General features: G+C 42.0%; 1 protein-coding gene across 1 annotated transcript in view; it reads left to right on the top strand.

Moving 5' to 3' along the window:
- The window catches only part of DNA2 (DNA replication helicase/nuclease 2), a 40507-nt gene continuing 15403 nt past the window's right edge, over positions 1–25104 (top strand). The window contains exons 1-13 of the mRNA XM_040362174.1: positions 1–366; positions 4587–4760; positions 4853–5036; positions 5115–5260; positions 5477–5599; positions 7836–8037; positions 10323–10440; positions 14805–14970; positions 16697–16891; positions 17317–17547; positions 17642–17758; positions 18966–19075; positions 19613–19722. Of these exons, the coding sequence (XP_040218108.1) occupies positions 263–366; positions 4587–4760; positions 4853–5036; positions 5115–5260; positions 5477–5599; positions 7836–8037; positions 10323–10440; positions 14805–14970; positions 16697–16891; positions 17317–17547; positions 17642–17758; positions 18966–19075; positions 19613–19722 (1980 nt within the window). The 5' untranslated portion in view covers positions 1–262. The remainder of the gene's footprint in view (positions 367–4586; positions 4761–4852; positions 5037–5114; positions 5261–5476; positions 5600–7835; positions 8038–10322; positions 10441–14804; positions 14971–16696; positions 16892–17316; positions 17548–17641; positions 17759–18965; positions 19076–19612; positions 19723–25104) is intronic.

Here is a 25104-nt window from a genome sequence, read left to right as displayed (position 1 = left end):
GGAGGAGGCGGCTGTGTGAGGAGTCAGACGTACCGGCCGGCCCCGCCCTCCTAAGCACGTTTTATCCCGCTCGACTCTCCGTCCTGTCAGCGCGGGATGAATGAACGGCAGCCGGGAGTGATAACGGGGTATTACCGAAGGGTGGCCGGGGGTGATAACGGGGAATGAGTGAAGTGTGATAACGGGGATTATCGAAGGGTGGCCGGTGGGTGACAGAGTAGTGACAGTACTGCTGAGTGACAGGAAGAGAACAACATCATCCATGGCCGTACAGAGCGCCGAGCAACCCGCTCCTAGCGAGGAGGACTGGCTGGAAATGATGATGGAGAGGAGCTTTACTGACCCGGAGGAGAAGCCTGAGGATAGGTATGATCTATAGGGGACGGGTATGATCCATGAGGACAGGTATGATCTATAGGGCATGGGTATGATCCATGAGGACAGGTATGATCTATAAGGGACGGGTATGATCTATAGGGCATGGGTATGATCCATGAGGACAGGTATGATCTATAGGGGACGGGTATGATTTATAGGGGACGGGTATGATCCATGAGGACAGGTATGATCTATAGGGCATGGGTATGATCCATGAGGACAGGTATGATCTATAGGGGATGGTTATGATCTATAGGGGATGGTTATGATCTATAGGGGACGGGTATGATCCATGAGGACAGGTATGATCTATAGGGGACGGGTATGATCCACGAGGACAGGTATGATCTATAGGGGACGGGTATGATCTATAGGGGATGGATATGATCTATAGGGGACTGGTATGATCCATGAGGACAGGTATGATCTATAGGGGATGGGTATGATCTATAGAGACAGGTATGATCTATGGGGGACAGGCATGATCTATGGGGGACGGGCATGATCTATGGGGGACGGGCATGATCTATGGGGGACGGGCATGATCTATGGGGGACGGGCATGATCTATGGGGGACGGGTATGATCTATGGGGGACGGGTATGATCTATGGGGGACGGGTATGATCTATGGGGACGGGTATGATCTATGGGGGACGGGTATGATCTATGGGGGACGGGTATGATCTATGGGGGACGGGTATGATCTACGGGAGACGGGCATGATCTACGGGGGACGGGCATGATCTATGGGGGAAGGGTGCCCACGTGTCCCGGATTGCCCGGGACTGTCCCTCAATTGACATGTCTGTCCTGGGTCCCGGGTTACCTTCATTCCAGGACAATACAATGTTTTGGAATGAAATAGAGGACACAGCCACCCCCTACTAACTAATAACTACATTTCCGGAACTGGTTGCTAGGGCCGGCTCTGCCTGGCATCTTGCAACCAGTGACAATTTACTCTCAGACAGTGAGACCGGGAGCCAGGCCTGCGCCTAGTGCAGCACTGCTGTCCACCTACCCACCTCGGCATCTCCTCCTTCTCTGGCACCCAGCGGCAAGCAGCAGGTACTGGTGTGATCGTCACTCTCCAAATAGTGACGCCACTCCTTTTCTTCTACGCACGTGGCTCATGCAGAGGGAGTGACAGAAGCTATGGGTGGCAAGCGGCACATTCACCTGACAAATAACCCGCCGCCAAATTACCCATCAACCCCCGAGACTACATTTCCCCCCGCCCCACTCATCTTTTTTTGGGGAAGGTGAGAGAGGGGGTGTGTCCCTAAATGGCAGTTTGGAAATGTGGTCACCCTTTATGGGGGAGGGTATGATCTATGAGGGCAGTACACAGCGCACAGCTGATTGCCATGTACTGTCTCTACCATCATTATACTTCTGTATGCCTACCATCAGAATAAGAATCAGCCATTCCACCCAGAACTGTAATGTCGGGATGGCGGAGGCGGACAGTCCTCCATGGATAAGGTCTATGTGACCACTGTGCTCGGTATAAGGGGCTTGTCTTCTGAAAAGCTATCTATGTTGGTGGTATTTGATTACCTGTGCGGTTTTTATTTTTTGCGCTATAAACAAAACAAAAGAGCAACAATTTTGAAAAAAACACAATATTTTTTACTTTTTGCTATAATAAACATCCCAATTTGTTTTAAAAAAAAACTATTTTTTTTCTCAGTTTAGGTCGATATGTATTCTTCTACATATTTTTAGTAAAAAAAAAAAAATCGCAATAAGCGACTGGTTTGCGCAAAAGTTATAGCGCCTACAAAATAGGTGACAGAATTATGTTTTTTTCTTTTTATTATTATTTTTTTTATTAGTAATGGCGGCGATCCGCGATTTTCTTTCTTTTTTTATTGGGACTGCGACATTATGGCAGACACTTTGGACACTTTTGACACATTTTTGGGAGCAATTTACATTTATACAGCGATCAGTGCTATAAATATGCACTGTTACTGTATAACTGGCTGGCAGGGAAGGGGTTAACACTAGGGGGTAAGGAAGGGGTTAAATGTGTGCCCTGCATAGTGTTTCTAACTGTGGGGGGAGGGGACTGACTGGGGGAGGTGACCGATAGCATCGGTCTCCTCTCTCCCTGACAGGACGTGGATCTGTGTGTTTACACACACAGATCCACGCCCTTGTCTGTGTAATCGCCGATTGCAGGCATCTGGCGGACATCGCGGCCGCCAGGCACGCGCACCGGCACTGCAGTAATGCGGCGGAGGAGACGAGGACGTCCTCCCGACAATTGAGAGCCACCTTGTGGCCGTCTTTTAACTATAGCCGGGATACCAAGTGGTTAAGAAAGTGTTTGAGCTTTTATATTTCTTAAAGGGGTTGTAAAAGTTTGTTTTTTATTTTCTAAATAGGTTCCTTTAAGCTAGTGCATTGTTGGTTCACTTACCTTTTCCTTTGATTTCCCTTCTATTTTTTTTTTCTTTGTCTGATTTTTCTCACTTCCTGTTCTTCCTCAGTAAGCTTGCCCCCATCATCCGAGCCGTTCTGGCTGGGGGTTAGTCGGCATGCTCGCCCCTTCCCTTGGGACTACATTCCTGCGGGGAGACGCTGTGAACGTTGTAAATTCAGACAAAGAAAAAAAACATTTAGAAGTGAAATCGAAGAAAAAAGGTAAGTGAACCAAACAATGCACTAGCTTAAAATTTTTTTTTTTTTTTTTTGCCCACCTTCCAAGCCAAGTCACCAGGATGCTATTTCTAGTCGCCATGGCGACCTGGCGACCGGGATTTGTCGAGCCTTGACCTGGAGGAAGCTCAGGTTGGTCTAGAGGTGGGAAATGGCTTAGCATGGGAATGACGTCCCCAGCTCTTCCTTGTGTGAGCTGGCGCCATCTGGTGGTGGTTGTTGGTATTACAAGTTAAGCATTACAAGTTAAACAGCAAGTCTAATGTCATTTTTCACTATTTTCACTGCCATCTTCCTCCCTCTAATTAGAACCCCCAAACATTATATATATTTTTTTATCCTAACACCCTAGAGAATAAAATGGCGATCGTTGCAATACTTTTTTGTCACGCCGTATTTGCGCAGCGGTCTTGCAAGCGCACTTTTTTGGGAAAAAATTACACTTTTTTTAATTAAAAAATAAGACAACAGTAAAGTTATCCCCATTTGTTTTTATATTATGAAAGATAATGTTACGCCGAGTAAATTCATACCCAACATGTCACGCTTCAAAATTGCGTCCGCTCGTGGAATGCCGACAAACTTTTACCCTTTAAAATCTTCATATGCAACGTTTAAAAAAATCTACAGGTTGCATGTTTTGAGTTACAGAGGAGGTCTAGGGCTAGAATTATTGCTCTCGCTCTACCAATCGCGGCGATACCTCACATGTGTGGTTTAAACACCGTTTACATATGCGGGCGCTGCTCACGTTTGTGTTCGCTTCTGCGGGCAAGCTCGTCGGGACGGGGTGCGTTTTCTGGCTCCTAATTTTTTTAGCTGGCTCCTAGATTCCAAGCAAATTTGTCAAACCCTGGTAAAGGTAACATTTTTTTTCCCCTAAATAGCTTCCTTTACCTTAGTGTAGTCCTCCTTCACTTACCTCATCCTTCGATTTTGCTTTTAAATGTCCTTATTTCTTCTGAGAAATCCTCACTTCCTGTTCTTCTGTCTGTAACTCCACACAGTAATGCAAGGCTTTCTCCCTGGTGTGAAGTGTCGTGCTCGCTCCCTCTACAGGAGAGCCAGGACGCCCACTAACACACGGCTCCTTTCTCTATCTGTAACGTAGAGAGCGTCCTGACTCTTCTGTAGTCCAAGGAAGGGGGGCGAGCACAAAACTCCACACCAGGGAGAAAGCCTTGCATTACTGTGTGGAGTTACAGACAGAAGAACAGGAAGTGAGGATTTCTCAGAAGAAATAAGGACATTTAAAAGCAAAATGGAAGGATAAGGTAAGTGAAGGAGGACTGCACTAGGGTAAAGGAAGCTATTTAGGATTTTTTTTTTTTTTTTTACCTCTACAACGGAATCCTATTTAGAAAATAAAAAACAAGCCTTTACAACCCCTTTAATGTGGAACTTAGGCTGTGCATAACTGGATTGTTTAAAGTGGCTCTCCACCTTTTTGGCATTCCTCCCTCCTCTCCCCTAGGACATTAGGCTACAGAGTGTTGTGTATTGCATTGATGACCTGTTAGCCTTAATGTCCTCCTTATAGTTCCAGGTCCTTGAAGAAAATAATTCCCAGGACCAAACTGTGCCGAGGCTTGTATAACAGATACTGTGTGCTGGATGTAAAGGATGTGCATGGAGTCCGAGAAGAGAAACATCTCATTATTACAGCCAGCCAGGAAGGGGAGGATACAGAGCTCTGCATCCTCAAAGATGACTGGTACGTCTGCCTAAATATATGCTATAGTTTTATACCAAACATTCTGTAAGCTTTTTGTGCCAAGTTCCTCTTAATGTTTATTTTTCTTACAGGTTTGAACTTCTTGTAAAGCCTGGTGACCTAATTCATCTTGAGGGTGACTGTATACAGAATACATGGACTATAAGCAGGGACTCTGGCTACCTCATTTTTAACCCCGATCTGCTCATATCGGGTACCAGCATAGCCAATGCCATACGATGTTTGAGAAGATCCGTGCTAAGTGAAAAATTCAAGGTTGGTCTCCTAAAAAAATATATTTTTCACTATTTATTGATTTTGACATATGTTTACATCTTTATTAATGGTTTGCAGGCTTCTGATAAAGGATCACGGCAAATGCTGATTGGTACAATGTTGCATGACATTTTCCAGAAAGCCACTACACGGGGATTTGGTGGTGACATTTTGCAAAAGCTTGCTCTTCAATCTGCACATGTACCCAAATATCTGAAAGAAATGTAAGTAACTATTTTGTCCTTTATTCTCTACACTGCACAGAGGGCTATGTATATTAGTGGTTTGCTCATGCAATTCCATTTATACTTTTTTTCCACTGGAAAAGGGATATTTTTGTCTTGTGAATGACATGGACTAGCAGGTATGCTGACAATTCCCGTTTTATTGTCTGCTGTTTTCCTCATGTGTTTTTTTTTTTTTTTTTTTTATATTTTCAGGTACCAACTGAATTTAAGCCAAGCAGATTTAATGCAAGAAGTGGAAGAATATCTTCCATCTTTTCAAAAGTGGGCAAGTGACTCTGTGATCACTACTCACCAACACGTGGGGACACTAAACTTGTAAGCTACTCTTCATGTAACTGGCATGTTCTTACTTTTGTTGCTGTATAGTTTAAACAGGTTCTACATTATGCAACCATAGCATCAATAATTAAGATGCTTGTCTTTCTTAAAGCGGAGCGTCACCCAAAAGGGGAAGTTCTGCTTAAAGCGGAGTTCCACCCATATAAAAGTCAGCAGCTCCAAAAAGTGTAGCTTCTTACTTTTAATGATCAGACACTCACCTGTCCCACGGTTCAGCGATGCGGACGAACAAAGTCCCCCTCCTCGTGGAATTTGTACTCATTAACTGTGTAGAGCAGGGGTCTCCAAACATTCTAAACAAAGGGCCGGTTTATTGTCCATCAGACTCTTGGAGGGCCAGACTTTGTAAATTTTCCTGGCATCAGTGGGAGTAAACATCAGGTATTATTAGGGGGGGGAATAGTGCCCCATTGCTGGTATCATAGGGAGGAACATTGCCCCATTAGTGGTGTCAGTTGGAGAAATGGTGCACCATTGTTGGTGTCAGATAGCAGATTAGGGTCCCTACAAATCAGTGGGAGGGATAGTGCCCCAAGGGCCGGATAAAGGCAAGCAAAGGGCCGTATCTGGCCCCCGGGCCACAGTTTGGAGACCACCGGTGTAGAGGGACCATTCATGAAAAAATATTTTTTATATTTATCAAGATATTTCTGTGACACTTGTTAACATAGTTAATGAGTACAAATTCCATGCTTGGGTGTATGAAAAGCTGCTACCTCCCTAAGTACAACCTCACCTAAGTGAAGCCAGAGGAATAAATACAAATAAAAAAGGGATGTTGGCGCTGCTCTATATAAATCCAGCTGACTGTTTGTGGCGGTGATAACAGTGGGTGTGGTTTATATAAAATATACGTGTAAAAAGCAGTGCGATAACTGTGACTAGTGAATATAACAGATTAATGCAAAAACAGTGAAACAATGATTAACATAACACAATCCAGTGAAATATCATATGACTCGTATGAGGAAAAATAGAGAAACTCGTATATATATAAAAAAAAAGGTGTAAAATCCAATAGTAGACAAAATATATATATCTCTAATAAAAACTGTCAACGTATTGACGTCTTGTGCAAAAAAGCAAGCAAAGGTGACTCTTCAGGAGCTCCCCCTCTTATGATTGCACCCACCAGATGATCATACCCCTGCGGGGGTAGAAAGTGTATAATAGATTATGTCCCTCCACGGTAGTTAATTCAGGCGAAGAACACCATCCCTGCAGTCAAACATGGAGGTGGAAACATTATGCTTTGGGGGTGTTTTTCTGCTAAGGGGACAGGTCAACGTCACCGCCTCAAAGGGACAATGGACGGGCCATGTACCAGACCAGACCTTAATCCCATAGAAAATATGTGGAGGGAGCTAAAGGTTCGAGTTACCAAATGTCAGCCTCGAAACCTTAATGACTTGGAGAGGATCTGCAAAGACGAGTGGGACAAAATCCCCCTTGAGATGTGTGCGAACCTGTTGGCCAACTACAAGAAACGTCTGACCTCTGTGATTGCCAACAAGGGTTTTGCCCCCAAGTTCTAAGTCATGTTTTGCTAAGGGGTCACATGCTTATTTCACTCATTAAATTGCAAATCAATTTATAACTTTTTTGAAATGCATTTTTCTGGATTTTTTTTTTTAATTATTTTTCTCAGTGTTGAAATAAACCTCCCATTAAAATCATAGACTGATAATTTTTGTCAGTGGGCAAACATCCAAAATCAGCAGGGGACCAAATACTTTTTTTCCTCACTGTACTGTGTGTTTATATATTTCCTCGACTTATCACAATGTGACCCTTCTCTCTTTGCTTATTGCCACCTCCCTCTGAGGTGGAGAAGCAGGGAGGGGAATAATTTACGTAATTTTTTATTGCACCTTATTAAACTGGTCCTTTGTGTAGACTTTGCTGGCAGTTTTTCAGTGTGCATAGCTTTTCCACTCATTGCAGCTTAGTAAACTGCTGCACAGTGGAGATAAGCTACGATAGTTTAATAAACATACACCTTAGATGGGATGTACCACACAATTGGTCACAATATATCTATACCATCAATATTTCTTTACATTGGATCCTATTACAACAAAGCCTTTACCCTTTGTAATAGTTTTTTGCTAATGTATTTGCAGTTGTAACTGTTTTTAAAATATTGATAAGCCTTGTGTATGAGGGGTTTATGTACATTATGTATCAGTGTAATATGTTTGTTAAATTCTAGATCAGCTGGTGGAACTGCAGCTCAAGTGTCTGAGTTTCTGGACATTGAAGAAAACATTTGGTCACCAAGATTTGGCTTGAAAGGTAAAATTGATGTAACAGCCAAAGTAAAAATACACCAGAAAACAAAAAGTCATTTGAAAATCATGCCTCTGGAGCTGAAAACCGGCAAGGAGTCAAATTCCATTGAGCACAGGAGTCAGGTGGGTTGTTTGTAATGGGGTGTGTGTGTTGTGTGTGTTTTTTTTTTCCTCCCATCTCCAGCATATATAGTGTGGAACTTTATGGACAAAACCAAAATGGGTGAACAGGCAGGGTTTCTAATGCAAAAGAGACATACTTTGGCTCTTCTGCATTAAAATGACTTACCTGCCTGTTTGCCCCTGTACATTGTGCTGCACAGCTCAAATTCAGCAATACCAAATCGGACTGCATTGCCTGCGCATGTGTGGGAGTGACATCTGATCAGTCTGGCCAATGAAAAAAAAACAGCACTCGGTACCTGGAAGTCGCGCATGTGCGGGAGTGACGTCAGATCGGCTCGGCCAATAAAAGCGGCCGTCGCTCAATACCCAGAAGATGGCCGCTAGAAGATGTTAGTTGCCAGAGGGGAGCTACTGGAAGCTGCATCACTGGAGCTCAGGTGAGTATAGTTCCACTTTAAACATTTTATCATGTTTTTTTTGTTTTATTGTCACATTTTTTTTCAATTACATACTGCCATGCACTTGGCCAATGAGTTTCTGTGTCCATTAAGATCACTCATCAGACTCATTGGCTCATCGTTTTGAGAGCTCACTCCTGTGATTGTTGAGGTGAGCCAAAACAAATAGGCCTCCTTTAGCAAAGTCCTAGCAACACCCCTGGGAGTATTTCAGTCAGGCTTCAGGAGGTATGTAAATGGCCTACACCCAAGCAAGGGCCTTATTCAACCTTAGTCCGAGTTGTACAGTTTGTTTTTTATCTACAAATGCCTCTTATTTGCATGGGCAGTTTTTTGGTAAAGGTGAACTAACCCTTTAAAGCAGACCAGAGATGATCCCTGGCCCGCTGTCATGATGGGGGAGAGCGGCTGCAGGGGCGGGGTCATGTTGCATGTTCCCAAAGGGAAACTCCAAAAATAAATACATCCATATTAATTTAAACCATCTGCATTCATAATTTTATTTGCGTTTGAGCCTGCATTGCAGTCATGATCAGTGGATTGCAGGAACAATGCTCTGGCACCTGCACACTATTCCTCCAGCCACAGGTTTGCACCAAGGTAATGACTTTTGGGATGGGACTATAGGAAGTATTAATGGAGTACACATACAGTGACATTGTTGTGGCAAATTGGACTTGGAGCCACACACTGGAGCCACACACTGAATTCTATAATGACAAGAGACAGCAGGGGCTGCGGACTCTGATCATATTTTATGTTACACCCTAAACTAGATATAACATCAAACATGGTCTGAACTATGTACAAGCCTACAGTTTTTCCTATAGGTACATCTTTAATCTTTAAAATGGTTGACAGATCAAGTGCTTGATTTGATTACATCAAATGTCAACCTTTTTGTATCTGAGCAACAGACTGAATAAAATTAAATAACTTTTTAAAGTGGGTGTAACCCTAAATAAAAAAATAAAATAAAAAAAAAACTCCTGTTCCTTTAAAAATGATCTAAAGCATAGTGCTTGTGCTGTGTAATTTGTCCCATTGTATGATGTAAAATACCTGGTTGATCCTGCCTCTTTCCTGTGTGTACTTACCATGGTAATCATGGCTTCTAATCCATGATACCTTGGTCTGTTTATGTGCCTCCGTCATCCCGCTCTCTGCTGCGAGTCTCTCCCTCTCTGCCTATTTATCTCGGTAGTCTGTGTGAGAGCTGATCTCCTCCCTTCCCTACTGAAGCTATTTCTGTAATGTATTAAAATGGCTGGCATTGCCTGTTTTAGGCAGATATAAAGTGTCAGTTAATAATTATATTCCTAAATACCTTCTTGCACATCCCCGCTGTGCGGTCATGTGGTCTCCCTCTGCTCACCGGCTGATGTCAGAGGGGAATCTATGTACCTCCTGCTACTCTCCTTAGGTCGAGGAAGGAGAGTGGTGGGGGATCCATGTGGTCACACAGTGGAGCTGTGGAATAAAGTATTTAGGAATATAATATTTTAAAAATTGACACGCAGTGCTTTTTATATTTGCCTTAAACAGATGGGAATGCCAGCGATTTCAACTAGTGACTTAAACTTAGAGGTTATCTGCTTGTTGTATTGCAATGAGCCAGGGGAACTAAAAAGTATAACTGAGGTTATGAGCGGAACAGACGCTAGCATTAACTTAGAAAGCCTTGTGACGTATTAAACCTTAGGGTCAAAGATGTTCAAATATTTGTTCAAGCACTCTATCTTATTACACACAGCAGTGTGTGATTATTAATTAGACAGTGTTGATATTGTCATTCATTTAGTCTTTCTCAATTTTTTTTGTCAGGTTATTCTGTATACTCTGCTAAGTCAGGAAAGAAGAGAGGATCCCGAGTCTGGTCTACTCTTATATCTGAAGACTGGAAACATGTACACAGTACCTGCAAATCATCTAGACAAAAGAGGTGTGTGACATAACACTCGGATAAATGTATTGTGAATGGGAGACTCCCCAGTATTTGTATGTATACCTTTTTTAGATTATAATCTTTTTAGTCACGTTTTAGTATCATCTTACAGGTGACTTGAATAGGCAAAAGATGCAGCAAGTATAAATATATAAAACAAAAGGGGGGGTGATGCAAGCCCAATTGCCGTTGGGATCAGTTAATTACTACAAACAAGTGCCCAATCATGGTAATTTGTGGACTACAACCTAAATGCATCAGATATAAGCGTTTTACTTTACACTGACAGACAATTGTAAAAGGGGATGTTGGAACTCTCTGATAATCTAACGGCTAAAAAATTAATTCTGCTCAAATATTCGGATAAAGAATTCGTAAGAGAAAAAAGAAATGAGCTAAAAAAAAGTGTAGAAAAAAAACGAGGAAATTTACCAGAACTGGTAGAGAGAGTGTACTCTACATGGTATAACGTTTTAAAGTGCATTTATAAACATTCCTTGAGATAATGTGGATTCTAGTTGTGATCTAATTGAGATGCTGAACCGGCTGAGATTCGAACAGCCGTACATTTTACATAAAACCCCCAAACATTATATATTTCCTGAAAGCAGACACCCTAGAGAATAAAATAGTTGTAGTTCTAATTTTTTATCTTCCACAATATGTCAATGGCCAGCTTAACTGTTATTTTGTGGTTAATTTCTACAAAAATTATTCAGGTGGCTGCAAGTACTAATTGATGACTGGTTTACTTTAAAGCCTAAAGCTGCCCATTCACTGAGCTTTTTTTTTTTCTCGGTTCCTCTATCCACGCGTCACAGTGCAAATGGACTAATCTCCTGCTGTGGCTATTTGTATTTTGGCAGGATTCTCATCTAATTGTATGTAGACACTTTTTGGCCAACCATTTTCTGCCCTCCTCCTTTGTTTTTTTTAATGGAGGGATCCACGTTTGGATCGCGCTTCAGAGGCTACTGAGAGGTGGTGTGGAGGCCCCATTTTTACCAACAAACACACAGCAATTGTGGTCATTGCATGTGGGCATTTGCAGCACTTTCCCATTTTGCTTGAATATGTAGCATTTGGCAGGCTTGCCGCCCACTGATTGCTACATGCCGGGTGACCTTTGCCAGGAGCGCAAAGCATTACTACCATGGCATCTAAACACCCCATCCACTGCCTATTGCAATTTTATATTATGTGAACTATTGCTTAACATTCATTTTTAAAAGTTTAATTATTACATATTCTAATCTATATATATAAAACTCAGTGTGTGTATGTATGTATGTTCCAGCATCACGTCCAAACGGCTAAAGATATTAACATGAAACTTGGCACACATGTTACTTATATGTCAGCAACAAACATAGGATAGGTGGTTTAACCCTTACCCACCCCCATTTGCCATGGTCGGGGTTTTCCTTTAAAGTCCCATTCAACTCTATGGGAAATACATGTTACTTCATAACTTCCAAACGGCTGTAGATATTTCGATAACACTTGGTCACATGTTACTTATATGTCCACTTAAACTATAGGATAGTTAATTTATCCCTTAACTACCCCCATTTGTGAGGGTCTGGGTTTTTGTTTAAAGTCCCATGCAAATCAATGGGAAATGTATGTTCCCACATAACTTCTGTACGCCTGGAGATATTTCAATAATACCTGGTACACATATTACTTATATGCCAAATAAAAATATATGACAGTTAAATTAACCCTTACCTACACCCTTATATAAAAGATGGGTATATTTATATTACTATGATTTTCCTCCCCAAAAGGTTAAGATAGGAAGACCGGGCGACGCCGGGTATTCAGCTAGTAATCATATAAAGGTTATTATGAAAATGTCACTACTTCTCTCTAATGGGCAGTGACAGCAGATTTATATATATATATATATATATATATATATATATATATATATATATATATATACACACACAGGGAGTGCAGAATTATTAGGCAAATGAGTATTTTGACCACAGCATCCTCTTTATGCATGTTGTCTTACTCCAAGCTGTATAGGCTCGAAAGCCTACTACCAATTAAGCATATTAGGTGATGTGCATCTCTGTAATGAGAAGGGGTGTGGTCTAATGACATCAACACCCTATATCAGGTGTGCATAATTATTAGGCAACTTCCTTTCCTTTGGCAAAATGGGTCAAAAGAAGGACTTGACAGGCTCAGAAAAGTCAAAAATAGTGAGATATCTTGCAGAGGGATGCAGCACTCTTAAAATTGCAAAGCTTCTGAAGCGTGATCATCGAACAATCAAGCGTTTCATTCAAAATAGTCAACAGGGTCGCAAGAAGCGCGTGGAAAAACCAAGGCGCAAAATAACTGCCCATGAACTGAGAAAAGTCAAGCGTGCAGCTGCCAAGATGCCACTTGCCACCAGTTTGGCCATATTTCAGAGCTGCAACATCACTGGAGTGCCCAAAAGCACAAGGTGTGCAATACTCAGAGACATGGCCAAGGTAAGAAAGGCTGAAAGACGACCACCACTGAACAAGACACACAAGCTGAAACGTCAAGACTGTGCCAAGAAATCTCTCAAGACTGATTTTTCTAAGGTTTTATGGACTGATGAAATGAGAGTGAGTCTTGATGGGCCAGATGGATGGGCCCGTGGCTGGATTGGTAAAGGGCAGAGAGCTCCAGTCCGACTCAGACGCCACAAGGTGGAGGTGGAGTACTGGTTTGGGCTGGTATCATCAAAGATGAGCTTGTGGGGCCTTTTCGGGTTGAGGATGGAGTCAAGCTCAACTCCCAGTCCTACTGCCAGTTTCTGGAAGACACCTTCTTCAAGCAGTGGTACAGGAAGAAGTCTGCATCCTTCAAGAAAAACATGATTTTCATGCAGGACAATGCTCCATCACACGCGTCCAAGTACTCCACAGCCTGGCTGGCAAGAAAGGGTATAAAAGAAGAAAAACTAATGACATGGCCTCCTTGTTCACCTGATCTGAACCCCATTGAGAACCTGTGGTCCATCATCAAATGTGAGATTTACAAGGAGGGAAACCAGTACACCTCTCTGAACAGTGTCTGGGAGGCTGTGGTTGCTGCTGTTGATGGTGAACAGATCAAAACACTGACAGAATCCATGGATGGCAGGCTTTTGAGTGTCCTTGCAAAGAAAGGTGGCTATATTGGTCACTGATTTGTTTTTGTTTTTTTTTTGAATGTCAGAAATGTATATTTGTGAATGTTGAGATGTTATATTGGTTTCACTGGTAAAAATAAATAATTGAAATGGATATATATTTGTTTTTTGTTAAGTTGCCTAATAATTATGCACAGTAATAGTCACCTGCACACACAGATATCCCCCTAAAATAGCTAAAACTAAAAACAAACTAAAAACTACTTCCAAAAATATTCAGCTTTGATATTAATGAGTTTTTGGGGTTCATTGAGAACATGGTTGTTGTTCAATAATAAAATTAATCCTCAAAAATACAACTTGCCTAATAATTCTGCACTCCCTGTGTGTGTATATATATATATATATATATATATATATCTCTCAACACATCTCTATTGGAGTACCTTTCCCATGTGTGTGTTGACAGGATTGGAGGAATAAAGCAAAATCTTTCTAACAGAGACATGAATGGCAATTTAAACAGTAATTTTTTAGAAGATGGTAAATAGTTTAGAACCTTTTTTGTTTTCATTTTTTTTATTGGCATTTAAGGTTTAAAGCTTTTAAACTGACCTTTTTGCTATAGTAAAGCTGACTAAGAAACTTGTATGTGTAAAAGAGTGCAAGCCTCTCCCGCCATCCATGCATCACCATGAGAATCATTCCCACTGGGAAACTGATAATTCTAGGAGTTTCATTCTCCAAAATCCCCCCTTCGGTTTATCTTGTTCCTCCTACTGATCTCCACATCACTACCACAGGAGGCGGGTAGTGCCTTTTAAAGTTGAATAGGGGAAACCAGTAAGAGCTGCAGGGGGGATCCAGAGGGCTTAAACTCCCAGAAGTGTTGGGTTCCCAGCAGAATTTGGGGGATGGTTTCTCATGAATAAAGTGGCGTCCTGCAGCCTGGTGGCAAAAGAGCTAAAACCCTCTCTGAGACAGTGTCTATGGGGAAGCAACATTGTCACCCAAGGTCAGGAAGTGTTCTAGAACTACATAATACCTCTCCTTATCACCATAACATGGTTCTGCAGTTCAGAGAGAACCTATAAGGGTCTGATAACATCTGAGATTTCAGTGTAGCATTGGCTGCTCACTACAAGAAGGTACATGTTCACTGGATTTCTGGCAGGATATCTTAGAAATAACATTTTGTGTGCATTCTGTTCTAATTTAAAAAGTATTTCTTTTTTTCCAGAATTACTTAAAATACGGAATGGGTTGGCATTTTATTTGTCAAACGTAGTGCATAAATCCAATAATGGAAGTAAAGAAATGACACTGTCTGCACTACCAACAATGATTGCTGACAAGCAAGCCTGCAAATTTTGCTCACAATCCCGAAATTGTGCCCTTTACAGCAGGTGACTCTTTTTTATGTTTATATGACAAATTGGGAATTCCTATAAACATGGTTATGGAACTGAATGTGCCACCAAAACCTAGTTTAGATACTGTTTCAGTCCAAGGAATATTGCAGTGGTGGTCTGGTCTGAATTAATTTCTACTCCTCTATTTCTTTCCATTAGCCTTTGGAAAACATCAATGGTTTTAAAGTTGAATGGGTGTTTATGAGAAACCAATTCAAAGCTTCTATTTATAAACTTACTGATATCTGCAATTTCTGACATTTTGTTGATTTTCTTTAAGGGAATTTAAAGAAACTGCACAACAAAGACAAAAAAAGACGAGTGCACCACCCTTGTGCATTATCTTAGATACCTTTTTATTGCATAAAACACAACTGAATAGTGGATTTACTCACAAATGGCAGTCAGGTGGCATTGACAGAGGGTACAACCCTAAAAATGCATTGGCTTCTGCTATGATGTCACCTACGCCTGTCTTTGAGTACTGTTGGCGGTGGTTCTTGAATTTGGTTTCTGCCTTCATGTTTAATTTCTTTTCATTCAGCTTGGTTTCTGACTATATCCACTTCTGTTTTATACAATAAATGGTGCGCCCCCTTTTTTTTTTTTGTCTTTGCCACACAGCTACTAGGACCCCCATGTCTGGAGCAAGCAGCAAGGCCTAGAGTAAACCTGGTTACCTGAGGTGGCCGAAGGCTAAAAAGAGACTGCTGTAAAATGATGGTTATATTTATCTGCCATTGACCGCACAGACTTTAGGGCTGAAGATTATTGGAATCTAAAGAAACCCTGTTGTCAGACCATTCCTTTAAACACTTCCCATAAAAGTTTATGTGAATTTAGGGTATTTAAGACCTGTTATTAACTTGCAAAATATCAAATTGTGTAGACATCACAAAGCCCTGAGACTGCTGCTGGGTACTACCATCCTGAATGTGACACTTTTTGCGATTTGGCACTGCGTCGCTTTCACTGACAATTGCGTGGTCTTGCGACGTTGCTCCCAAACAAAATTGATGTACTTATTTTCTCACAAATAAACCTTTCTTTTGGTGGTATTTGATCACCTCTGCCTTTTTTTTATTTTTTTTGCGCTATAAACAAAAATAGAGCGACAATTTTGCTATAATAAATATCCCCATTTTTTATTTTTAAGAAAAGCTATTTTTTTTCTCAGTTTAGGCCACTTTTGGTGCTATTTTGGGACCATTCACATTTATACAGCGATCAGTGCTATAAAAATGCACTGATTACTATGTAAATGTGACTGGCAGTGAAGGGGTTAACCAGTAGGGGGCGCTGAAAGGGTTAAGTGTATCCTAGGGAGTGATTCTAACTGTTAAAGGGCTTGGCTTACTGTGACAGGTCACTGATCGTCTTTTTCGATTAGAGGGAGCAGACGATCTGTGCTATGTCACTAGGCAGAATAGGGAGATGTCTTGTTTACAAAGATATCCCCCTGTTCTGCCGTTCTGTGACCCGATCGCGACACGCCGGCGGACATCGAGTCCGCGGGTCCCACGGCACGGTCACGGAGCCCGCGCGTCTGGGGGGGGGGGTTTATCAGGTTTAAAGCAACGCCTGCCTGTGCCATTTGGCCAACGTATATCTGTTTTTTTTACACCTCCACAAGACTTTTTGACAGTTATAGTTTTTTTTCCCCCCCCAAAGCCTTCTGAAAATGTAATGCTTTACATATTTTATGCTGCTGTTATATTAGGTCTGTAGAACAGCCAAGTGGATCCTTCTACATACCCAGTGAAATGCTCCCCATTATTGAGAATCAAACTGAACATCTGAAAGAATCCCACTTGCAGTACTTCAATCTCTGGTACCTCATGTGCTGTCTGGAAACCCAGTCAAAGGAATCAAAAAATGGTCGCAAAAATATCTGGATGCAGTCAGCAGCTGAGAGGTAACAAGGTTTCTAATTTTGTATCTTTTTGATAGGTCATTGGTGTAGATTTGTCATAGCTAGTTACTTGATTCAAGTTATAGTTAAACAAGCATTTTATATCATTGCATGGATTATTTCTCTTGTTCTTCCTACCACAGTGATCACATTAAAATAGGATCAGTAGCCTTTTTTAATGTTTTAGACATGTAGTAAAAAAATCCTAGGCAGGAGAGGCCAGTGTCCTTGAATAGGAAGTCACATTCTGAATTTTGTTAGGCATAACATTTTTTTCTTTACTGCAACAGTAACTATAATATCTTGTTTTTTTACATAGTGTTTTTTTACATAGTGTATTATTGCAGGTATAGTTATTAAGTATTATGCATGTCTGTTTGCTTTACCTATTCTCCGTTTTGTATGGATATTATTTCTTTTGTATTTAGAGAAGACAATGGTCAGTGTGTCGGGGACCTCATTAGGACAGAAAGTGTGGAGCCCTTGGCTGAAGGGCAGTACCTTCATACTTTCCATCGTCGGTCCGGTAACATTCCAGCTATCAATCTGGCAACAGGGGATAGAGTTGTAGTAAGTGGAGAAGATACAAAATTCCTTGCACTCTCTAGTGGATTTATCCGAGATGTTAATGAGAATAATATCACCTGCATTGTGGACAGGTTTGTGTGATTTTTTTTTTTCATTCGTAACTTTCTGAAGGCACATGAATAAGAAAAGTAGCTCAACTAAAATGTTGCAAATCTTCTCCTATAGGAGCCTAGCTAAGATTCCTCAAGGTACGATATTTAGACTCGATCATGAGGAAGGAGGGGGTGGTCTGGATTCCCATCTAGGAAACTTATCCAAGCTTATGGAAAATTCTCCTGGAAGGTTTGTGGCTTTTTAGTCTTCATTAAATAACAATGCTGGGGATGGATTTTACAGGAATGACATGGCTTAGAAGTCTGGGGTTTTTGCTTGTAAACATGTCTACGAGGAGGCGGTGGATCATTTAACCACTTCCCACCCAAGGACGTCATATGACGTCCTGGACTTTCAGTGGGGATATCTGAATGATGCCTGCAGCTACAGGCATCGTTCAGATATTACTATTTTCAGCCGGCGATTCTGTGCACCATAAGAATGATCATATCGGCAGTTCCGTCGCTTAATAATTCTTATAGGTGACGGGAGAGGACGTCCCCCTTCCGCCGCCATCCGGTGCTTCTCTGGTCTCTCCCGTGCCATCGGGGACCCAGAGAAACGATCGGCCAGATAAGAAGAATAGAGATTTCTGGTGACCAGATGGTCACCAGTCATCTCTATGATCGTCGGAGGCCTAGGCGCAACGTTATGACGTCACGCCCGGGTACCCAGAAGTAAACAAAGCCACTATCGCGGCTGTCGGCATGAGATCGCTGTTTTTTTTTTCACTATCTCATGCTTTCCAGCCTGGAGGAGAGATGTGGGGTCTTATTGACCCTGCATATCTCCATAAAGAGGACCTGTCACGATATATTCCTATTACAAAGGATCTTTACATTCCTTGTAATAGGAATAAAAGTGATCAGAAAAATGAAAATGTTAAAAAAAAAATGTTTTCTAACATTACATCCAGCATACGAACGACATTTACAGTATGCGGGTCTTTTTTTTTTTTTTTGCCGTACATACCGATATAGTGTGATTTTTCTCCCCGGCTTCCGGGTTCTGATTCCCGCAGGACTGGGCGTTCCTATCCCTGGGTTAGATGATTGACGTGTTGTGAAAAAGTTCCCATGTCGCACAAGGCGTGTCACCAGTTTTCCGTAAATAGCCGAGCTGCGAGTCAGCGCTATACGGCGCCTGCGCAGTCGGCTCTACACGGCGTATAGCACAAGATTCCAGCCACACACCTATTTACCTATTTAAAATCGAAAATGGCATTCAGGTTCTAAGTGAAATCCTGTGAATTGTCTTTTTTCCCCCTCTGTATCTATACAGGGCAATGCAATACAGCTTTGAATACATGTAGAATGTGTCAGTGATATGCTGCTTCTGAAATCTTCTCTTAAAGCTGTAAATTAAAATAAAAATCATTTGTTTTCCTGTCCTGCAGTGAGAAACTCAGAGATTTGATCATTGACTTTAGAAAGCCTCACTTTGTTCAGTTTCTAAGCTCAGTTCTGCCTCATGATGCCAAAGACATTGTAGCCAACATTTTAAAGGGTAAGGATTTATGTTGTGGACTATATTATAAATTATATGTTTGGCAGCTTTCAAATAAAATTAAGACCAAATTTCATCACTTTTGTATTCAAATATAAGCCAAAGTTATTTCCCTAAAGAGTCATTCCATTCATAAGTGTCGTTGGGTTATAGGTGGATTCTGGTAGTCTGACTCCACCCACCGGCTCCTTGGAGACTCGGGTTTAGATCTCGTAAATCTAGCTGTGCCCACTCTTTTTGAATCGTTCAATATTCTTACCCAATTAGGGTCCTGCCACAGCTCTTGTTGTGCACACCTTTTTCCCCACGGAAGACACTCAGACATGAGAAATCATTGGATGGTTAAACTCTCCAGCTTTTAAATTCTAAAATATTCTTTGTGGTTCAACCTGCTGCAAGCTGTGCATTAAGAACTGTTTGTAAAAATTGTATAGTATTTGTGTTTCATGTATGCATGTACTGTATGAAAACCATATATTCTTGCCCAAAGAAAAAGTAGCAATCTTTCATTAACATTGTCAATTTTATCCATTCTAGGGCTTAACAAGCCGCAAAAGCAAGCAATGAAACGTGTCCTGCTGTCTAAAGACTACACGCTTATTGTTGGCATGCCCGGTACAGGGAAAACCACAACCATCTGTACTTTGGTAAGATGCAAAATAATGGAGGTCTACCTTAAGGCTCGGTTCACACTGATGCAATATGATTTTAATGCATTTTGTGGTGCGACTTCATCCGCGTTCATCTGCAATTCTGATGCATTTGCAATGCAATTTGAATGCTGATGCTATTTAAATTTATGACCTGGTCTCTCTCTCGCTCTCTCTCTCTCTGTGTTTCTGTCTCTGTCCTACAAAAGGCACTGGAATCGCATTCCATTTGAACACCTAATGCGTTTTCCATGCTCTTTCTATTCAACTTTATCGGGCACAAAATCACACCAAACATGCACGGTACCCTTTTTTAAATTGCATCGCATTTGGACTGCACATATGTGAACAGCCTCCATTGAAACGCATGTTATTTCACTTCTCATGCGAATCGATGGGTTCTGAAATGCATCTGAAATTGTATCAGTGTGAATCGGGGGTAAGGATGGACTGTATAAAATGTTTAGCTCTAAACCAATAATAAACCATAGAGAAAAAAGTACAAAACCACTGTGCATTCCTGTTAAGCAGAGGCGAAGGGGTTCTTTTGAGCCACAGAGAGCTTCTCCTTTGTGGCTGATATAATTAATAAAGCAACAAAATTATTCTATAGCTCCAAAAAAAGTTGGGATGCTCTGTAAAATTTACATAAATATGGAATTCAATGTTTTACAAAACTCCTAAACCCATATTTTATTCACAATCGAAAACTGAGAAACTTTCAGTTTTCCTAAAATGGTACCGTATTTTCCGGCGTATAAGACGACTTTCTGGATGCAAAAACATGCATCCAAAGTCGGGGGTCGTCTTATACGCCGGGTACAGTCTCAGTACTCACTTTTTTCCCCCAGCGCTGACAGTCTAACATGCTACGATCGCGAGCCTGAATGATTTCAAAGCCGCGCCTTCACTGCAGAGTGTTCTGTGATAGGAGGAACAAAAATCTTCCCAGCAGCGCCTCTGTTCTTTGTTCCTCCTATCACAGATGCCTTCTCATCCTCGGACGAGATGAGAAGACGTCCGTGATAGGCGGAAAACATAACAGAGGCGCTGCTGGGAAGATTTTTGTTCCTCCTATCACAGAACACTCTGCAGTGAAGGCGCGGCTTTGAAATCATTCAGGCTCGCGATCGTAGCATGTTAGACTGTCAGCGCTGGGGAAAAAAAGTGAGTGTTATTGCACTGGGGGGGGGGGGCAACAAGTTCAGGCACAGTGGGGGCAAGTGATGGCAATGTGGGGGCATGTAATGGCACAATGGCAATGTGAGGGGCAAGTGATGGCAATGTGGGGGCATGTAATGGCACAATGGCAATGTGGGGGCATGTAATGGCACAATGGCAATGTGGGGGCATGTAATGGCACAGTGGCAATGTGGGGGCATGTAATGGCACAATGGCAATGTGGGGGCATGTAATGGCACAGTCTGGGCATGTAATGTAATGGCACAGTGAGTAATGTAATGGCACAGTGAGTAATGTAATGGCACAGTGAGTAATGTAATGACACAGTGAGTAATGTAATGGCACAGTGAGATTTGAAAAAGCCTGTTTCTGTCAGCGGTTCTGGCTACCCCTCAGCTTCCAGAAAGACAGTAAGAAGGGGGTAGTCTTATACAGCGAGTATATCCCAAAATCAAAATTTTAGCTGGAAAATGAGGGGGTCGTCTTATACGCCGGGTCGTCTTATACGCCGGAAAATACGGTATAGATGACACCGCACAAACACTGTATTGTCTATCATGCTTTAAAGAAACAGGATTTTTTTTTAAAGCAACAACCACCCAGACAGACCGTAAATAACACTCACTTTTTTTCCCCAGCGCTGACAGTCTAACATGCTACGATCGCGAGCCTGAATGATTTCAAAGCCGCGCCTTCACTGCAGAGTGTTCAGTGATAGGAGGAACAAAAATCTTCCCAGCAGCGCCTCTGTTATGTTTTCCGCCTATCACGGACGTCTTCTCATCTCGTCCGAGGATGAGAAGGCATCTGTGATAGGAGGAACAAAGAACAGAGGCGCTGCTGGGAAGATTTGTGTTCCTCCTATCACAGAACACTCTGCAGTGAAGGCGCGGCTTTGAAATCATTCAGGCTCGCGATCGTAGCATGTTAGACTGTCAGCGCTGGGGAAAAAAAGTGAGTGTTATTGCACTGGGGGGGGGGGGGGGGCAACAAGTTCAGGCACAGTGGGGGCAAGTGATGGCAATGTGGGGGCATGTAATGGCACAATGGCAATGTGAGGGGCAAGTGATGGCAATGTGGGGGCATGTAATGGCACAATGGCAATGTGGGGGCATGTAATGGCACAATGGCAATGTGGGGGCATGTAATGGCACAATGGCAATGTGGGGGCATGTAATGGCACAGTGGCAATGTGGGGGCATGTAATGGCACAATGGCAATGTGGGGGCATGTAATGGCACAATGGCAATGTGGGGGCATGTAATGGCACAATGGCAATGTGGGGGCATGTAATGGCACAATGGCACAGTCTGGGCATGTAATGTAATGGCACAGTGAGTAATGTAATGGCACAGTGAGTAATGTAATGACACAGTGAGTAATGTAATGACACAGTGAGTAATGTAATGGCACAGTGAGATTTGAAAAAGCCTGTTTCTGTCAGCGGTTCTGGCTCCCCCTCAGCTTCCAGAAAGACAGTAAGAAGGGGGTAGTCTTATACAGCGAGTATATCCCAAAATCAAAATTTTAGCTGGAAAATTAGGGGGTCGTCTTATACGCCGGGTCGTCTTATACGCCGGAAAATACGGTACATTAATTTTGAAATTTATGGCAGCAATATGTCCCACAAAAGTTGGAACAGGACAACAAAAACCTTGCAAAGTACAACCCCAATTCCTGAAAAGTTGGGACAGGACCATGTTTACTGTGGTGTATCATCACCACCTCCTTCTCTTTTTTTTTTAACATCTGGGAACTGAGGAGATCAGTTGCTGGAGTTTTGGGAGTGAAATGTTGTCCCATTTTTGCCTGAACGTATGCTGCTCTAAAACCTGGATATATCTTTCAGCATTGGTTCCTTTCCAGATGTGCAAGCTGCACAATGCATCCCCATGCAATCAGAGATGCAGGCTTTTGAACTGAACGCTGATGACAAACTTGAAGGTCCCTCTCCTCTTTTAAAGTCTGGAGAATGCGATGCCCAAGGTTGCCAAAAAGAATGTCAAATTTTAATTTGTCTGACCACAGAACAGTTTTTCACTTTGCAACAGACCATTTTAAATGAGCTTTGACCTAGAGAAGACAGCAGGGTTTCTGGATCATGTTCAGACATGGCTCCTTTTGCATGATAAAGCCTAAACTTTCATTTTTGGATGGCACAGTGAACTGTGTTCACAGACAGTGATTTTAGGAAGTATGCCTAAACCCATGCAGTGATGTCCATCACAGAATCATACCTGTTTTTAATGCAGTGCTGTCTGAGAGTATGAAGATTACAGGCATCCCATATTGTGTTTCAGCCTTGTCCCTTGCGCACCGATTTTCTCCAGATTCTCTAAATACTGTATATCGTCTACGGTACATAATATCAAAAGATTTAAAGTCTTTGCCATTTTACATTTAGAAACATTATTCTGAAATAGTTTGACATTTTTTTAGGCACAACTTTTTTTTTACAGATTTATGAACCTCTGCCCATCTTTACTTGTGAGACATTGATGCTCTAGGATGCCATTTTTTATACCCAGTCTTGTTACTGACCTGTTGCAAAATGTTCTTCTCCCTGTCACTGGGCAAGAGCGCATCATGTGATGTGGGTCTTATACAGTGAGGAAAATAAGTATTTGAACACCCTGCTATTTTGCAAGTTCTCCCACTTGGAAATCATGGAGGGGTCTGAAATTGTCATCGTAGGTGCATGTTCACTGAGAGACATAATAAAAAAAAAAAAATCCAGAAATCACAATTTATGATTTTTTAACTATTTATTTGTATGATACAGCTGCAAATAAGTATTTGAACACCTGTCTATCAGCTAGAATTCTGACCCTCAAAGACCTGTTAGTCTGCCTTTAAAATGTCCACCTCCACTCCATTTATTATCCTAAATTAGATGCACCTGTTTGAGGTCATTAGCTGCATAAAGACACCTGTCCACCCCATACAATCAGTAAGAATCCAACTACTAACATGGCCAAGACCAAAGAGCTGTCCAAAGACACTAGAGACAAAATTGTACACCTCCACAAGGCTGGAAAGGGCTACGGGGAAATTGCCAAGCAGCTTGGTGAAAAAAGGTCCACTGTTGGAGCAATCATTAGAAAATGGAAGAAGCTAAACATGACTGTCAATCTCCCTCGGACTGGGGCTCCATGCAAAATCTCACCTCGTGGGGTCTCAATGATCCTAAGAAAGGTGAGAAATCAGCCCAGGACTACACGGGAGGAGCTGGTCAATGACCTGAAAAGAGCTGGGACCACCGTTTCCAAGGTTACTGTTGGTAATACACTAAGACGTCATGGTTTGAAATCATGCATGGCACGGAAGGTTCCCCTGCTTAAACCAGCACATGTCAAGGCCCGTCTTAAGTTTGCCAATGACCATTTGGATGATCCAGAGGAGTCATGGGAGAAAGTCATGTGGTCAGATGAGACCAAAATAGAACTTTTTGGTCATAATTCCACTAACCGTGTTTGGAGGAAGAAGAATGATGAGTACCATCCCAAGAACACCATCCCTACTGTGAAGCATGGGGGTGGTAGCATCATGCTTTGGGGGTGTTTTTCTGCACATGGGACAGGGCGACTGCACTGTATTAAGGAGAGGATGACCGGAGCCATGTATTGCGAGATTTTGGGCAACAACCTCCTTCCCTCAGTTAGAGCTTTGAAGATGGGTCGAGGCTGGGTCTTCCAACATGACAATGACCAGAAGCACACAGCCAGGATAACCAAGGAGTGGCTCTGTAAGAAGCATATCAAGGTTCTGGCGTGGCCTAGCCAGTCTCCAGACCTAAACCCAATAGAGAATCTTTGGAGGGAGCTCAAACTCCGTGTTTCTCAGCGAGAGCCCAGAAACCTGACTGATCTAGAGAAGATCTGTGTGGAGGAGTGGGCCAAAATCCCTCCTCCAGTGTGTGCAAACCTGGTGAAAAACTACAAGAAACGTTTGACCTCTGTAATTGCAAACAAAGGCTACTGTACCAAATATTAACATTGATTTTCTCAGGTGTTCAAATACTTATTTGCAGCTGTATCATACAAATAAATAGTTAAAAAAATCATACATTGTGATTTCTGGATTTTTTTTTTTGATTATGTCTCTCACAGTGGACATGCACCTACGATAACAATTTCAGACCCCTCCATGATTTCCAAGTGGGAGAACTTGCAAAATAGCAGGGTGTTCAAATACTTA

This window comes from Rana temporaria, chromosome 8, assembly GCF_905171775.1.
Source record: "Rana temporaria chromosome 8, aRanTem1.1, whole genome shotgun sequence".
Taxonomy (NCBI): domain Eukaryota; kingdom Metazoa; phylum Chordata; class Amphibia; order Anura; family Ranidae; genus Rana; species Rana temporaria.
Note: the sequence above shows the minus strand (reverse complement) of the source record. Positions and strands in the feature narration are given on the sequence as shown.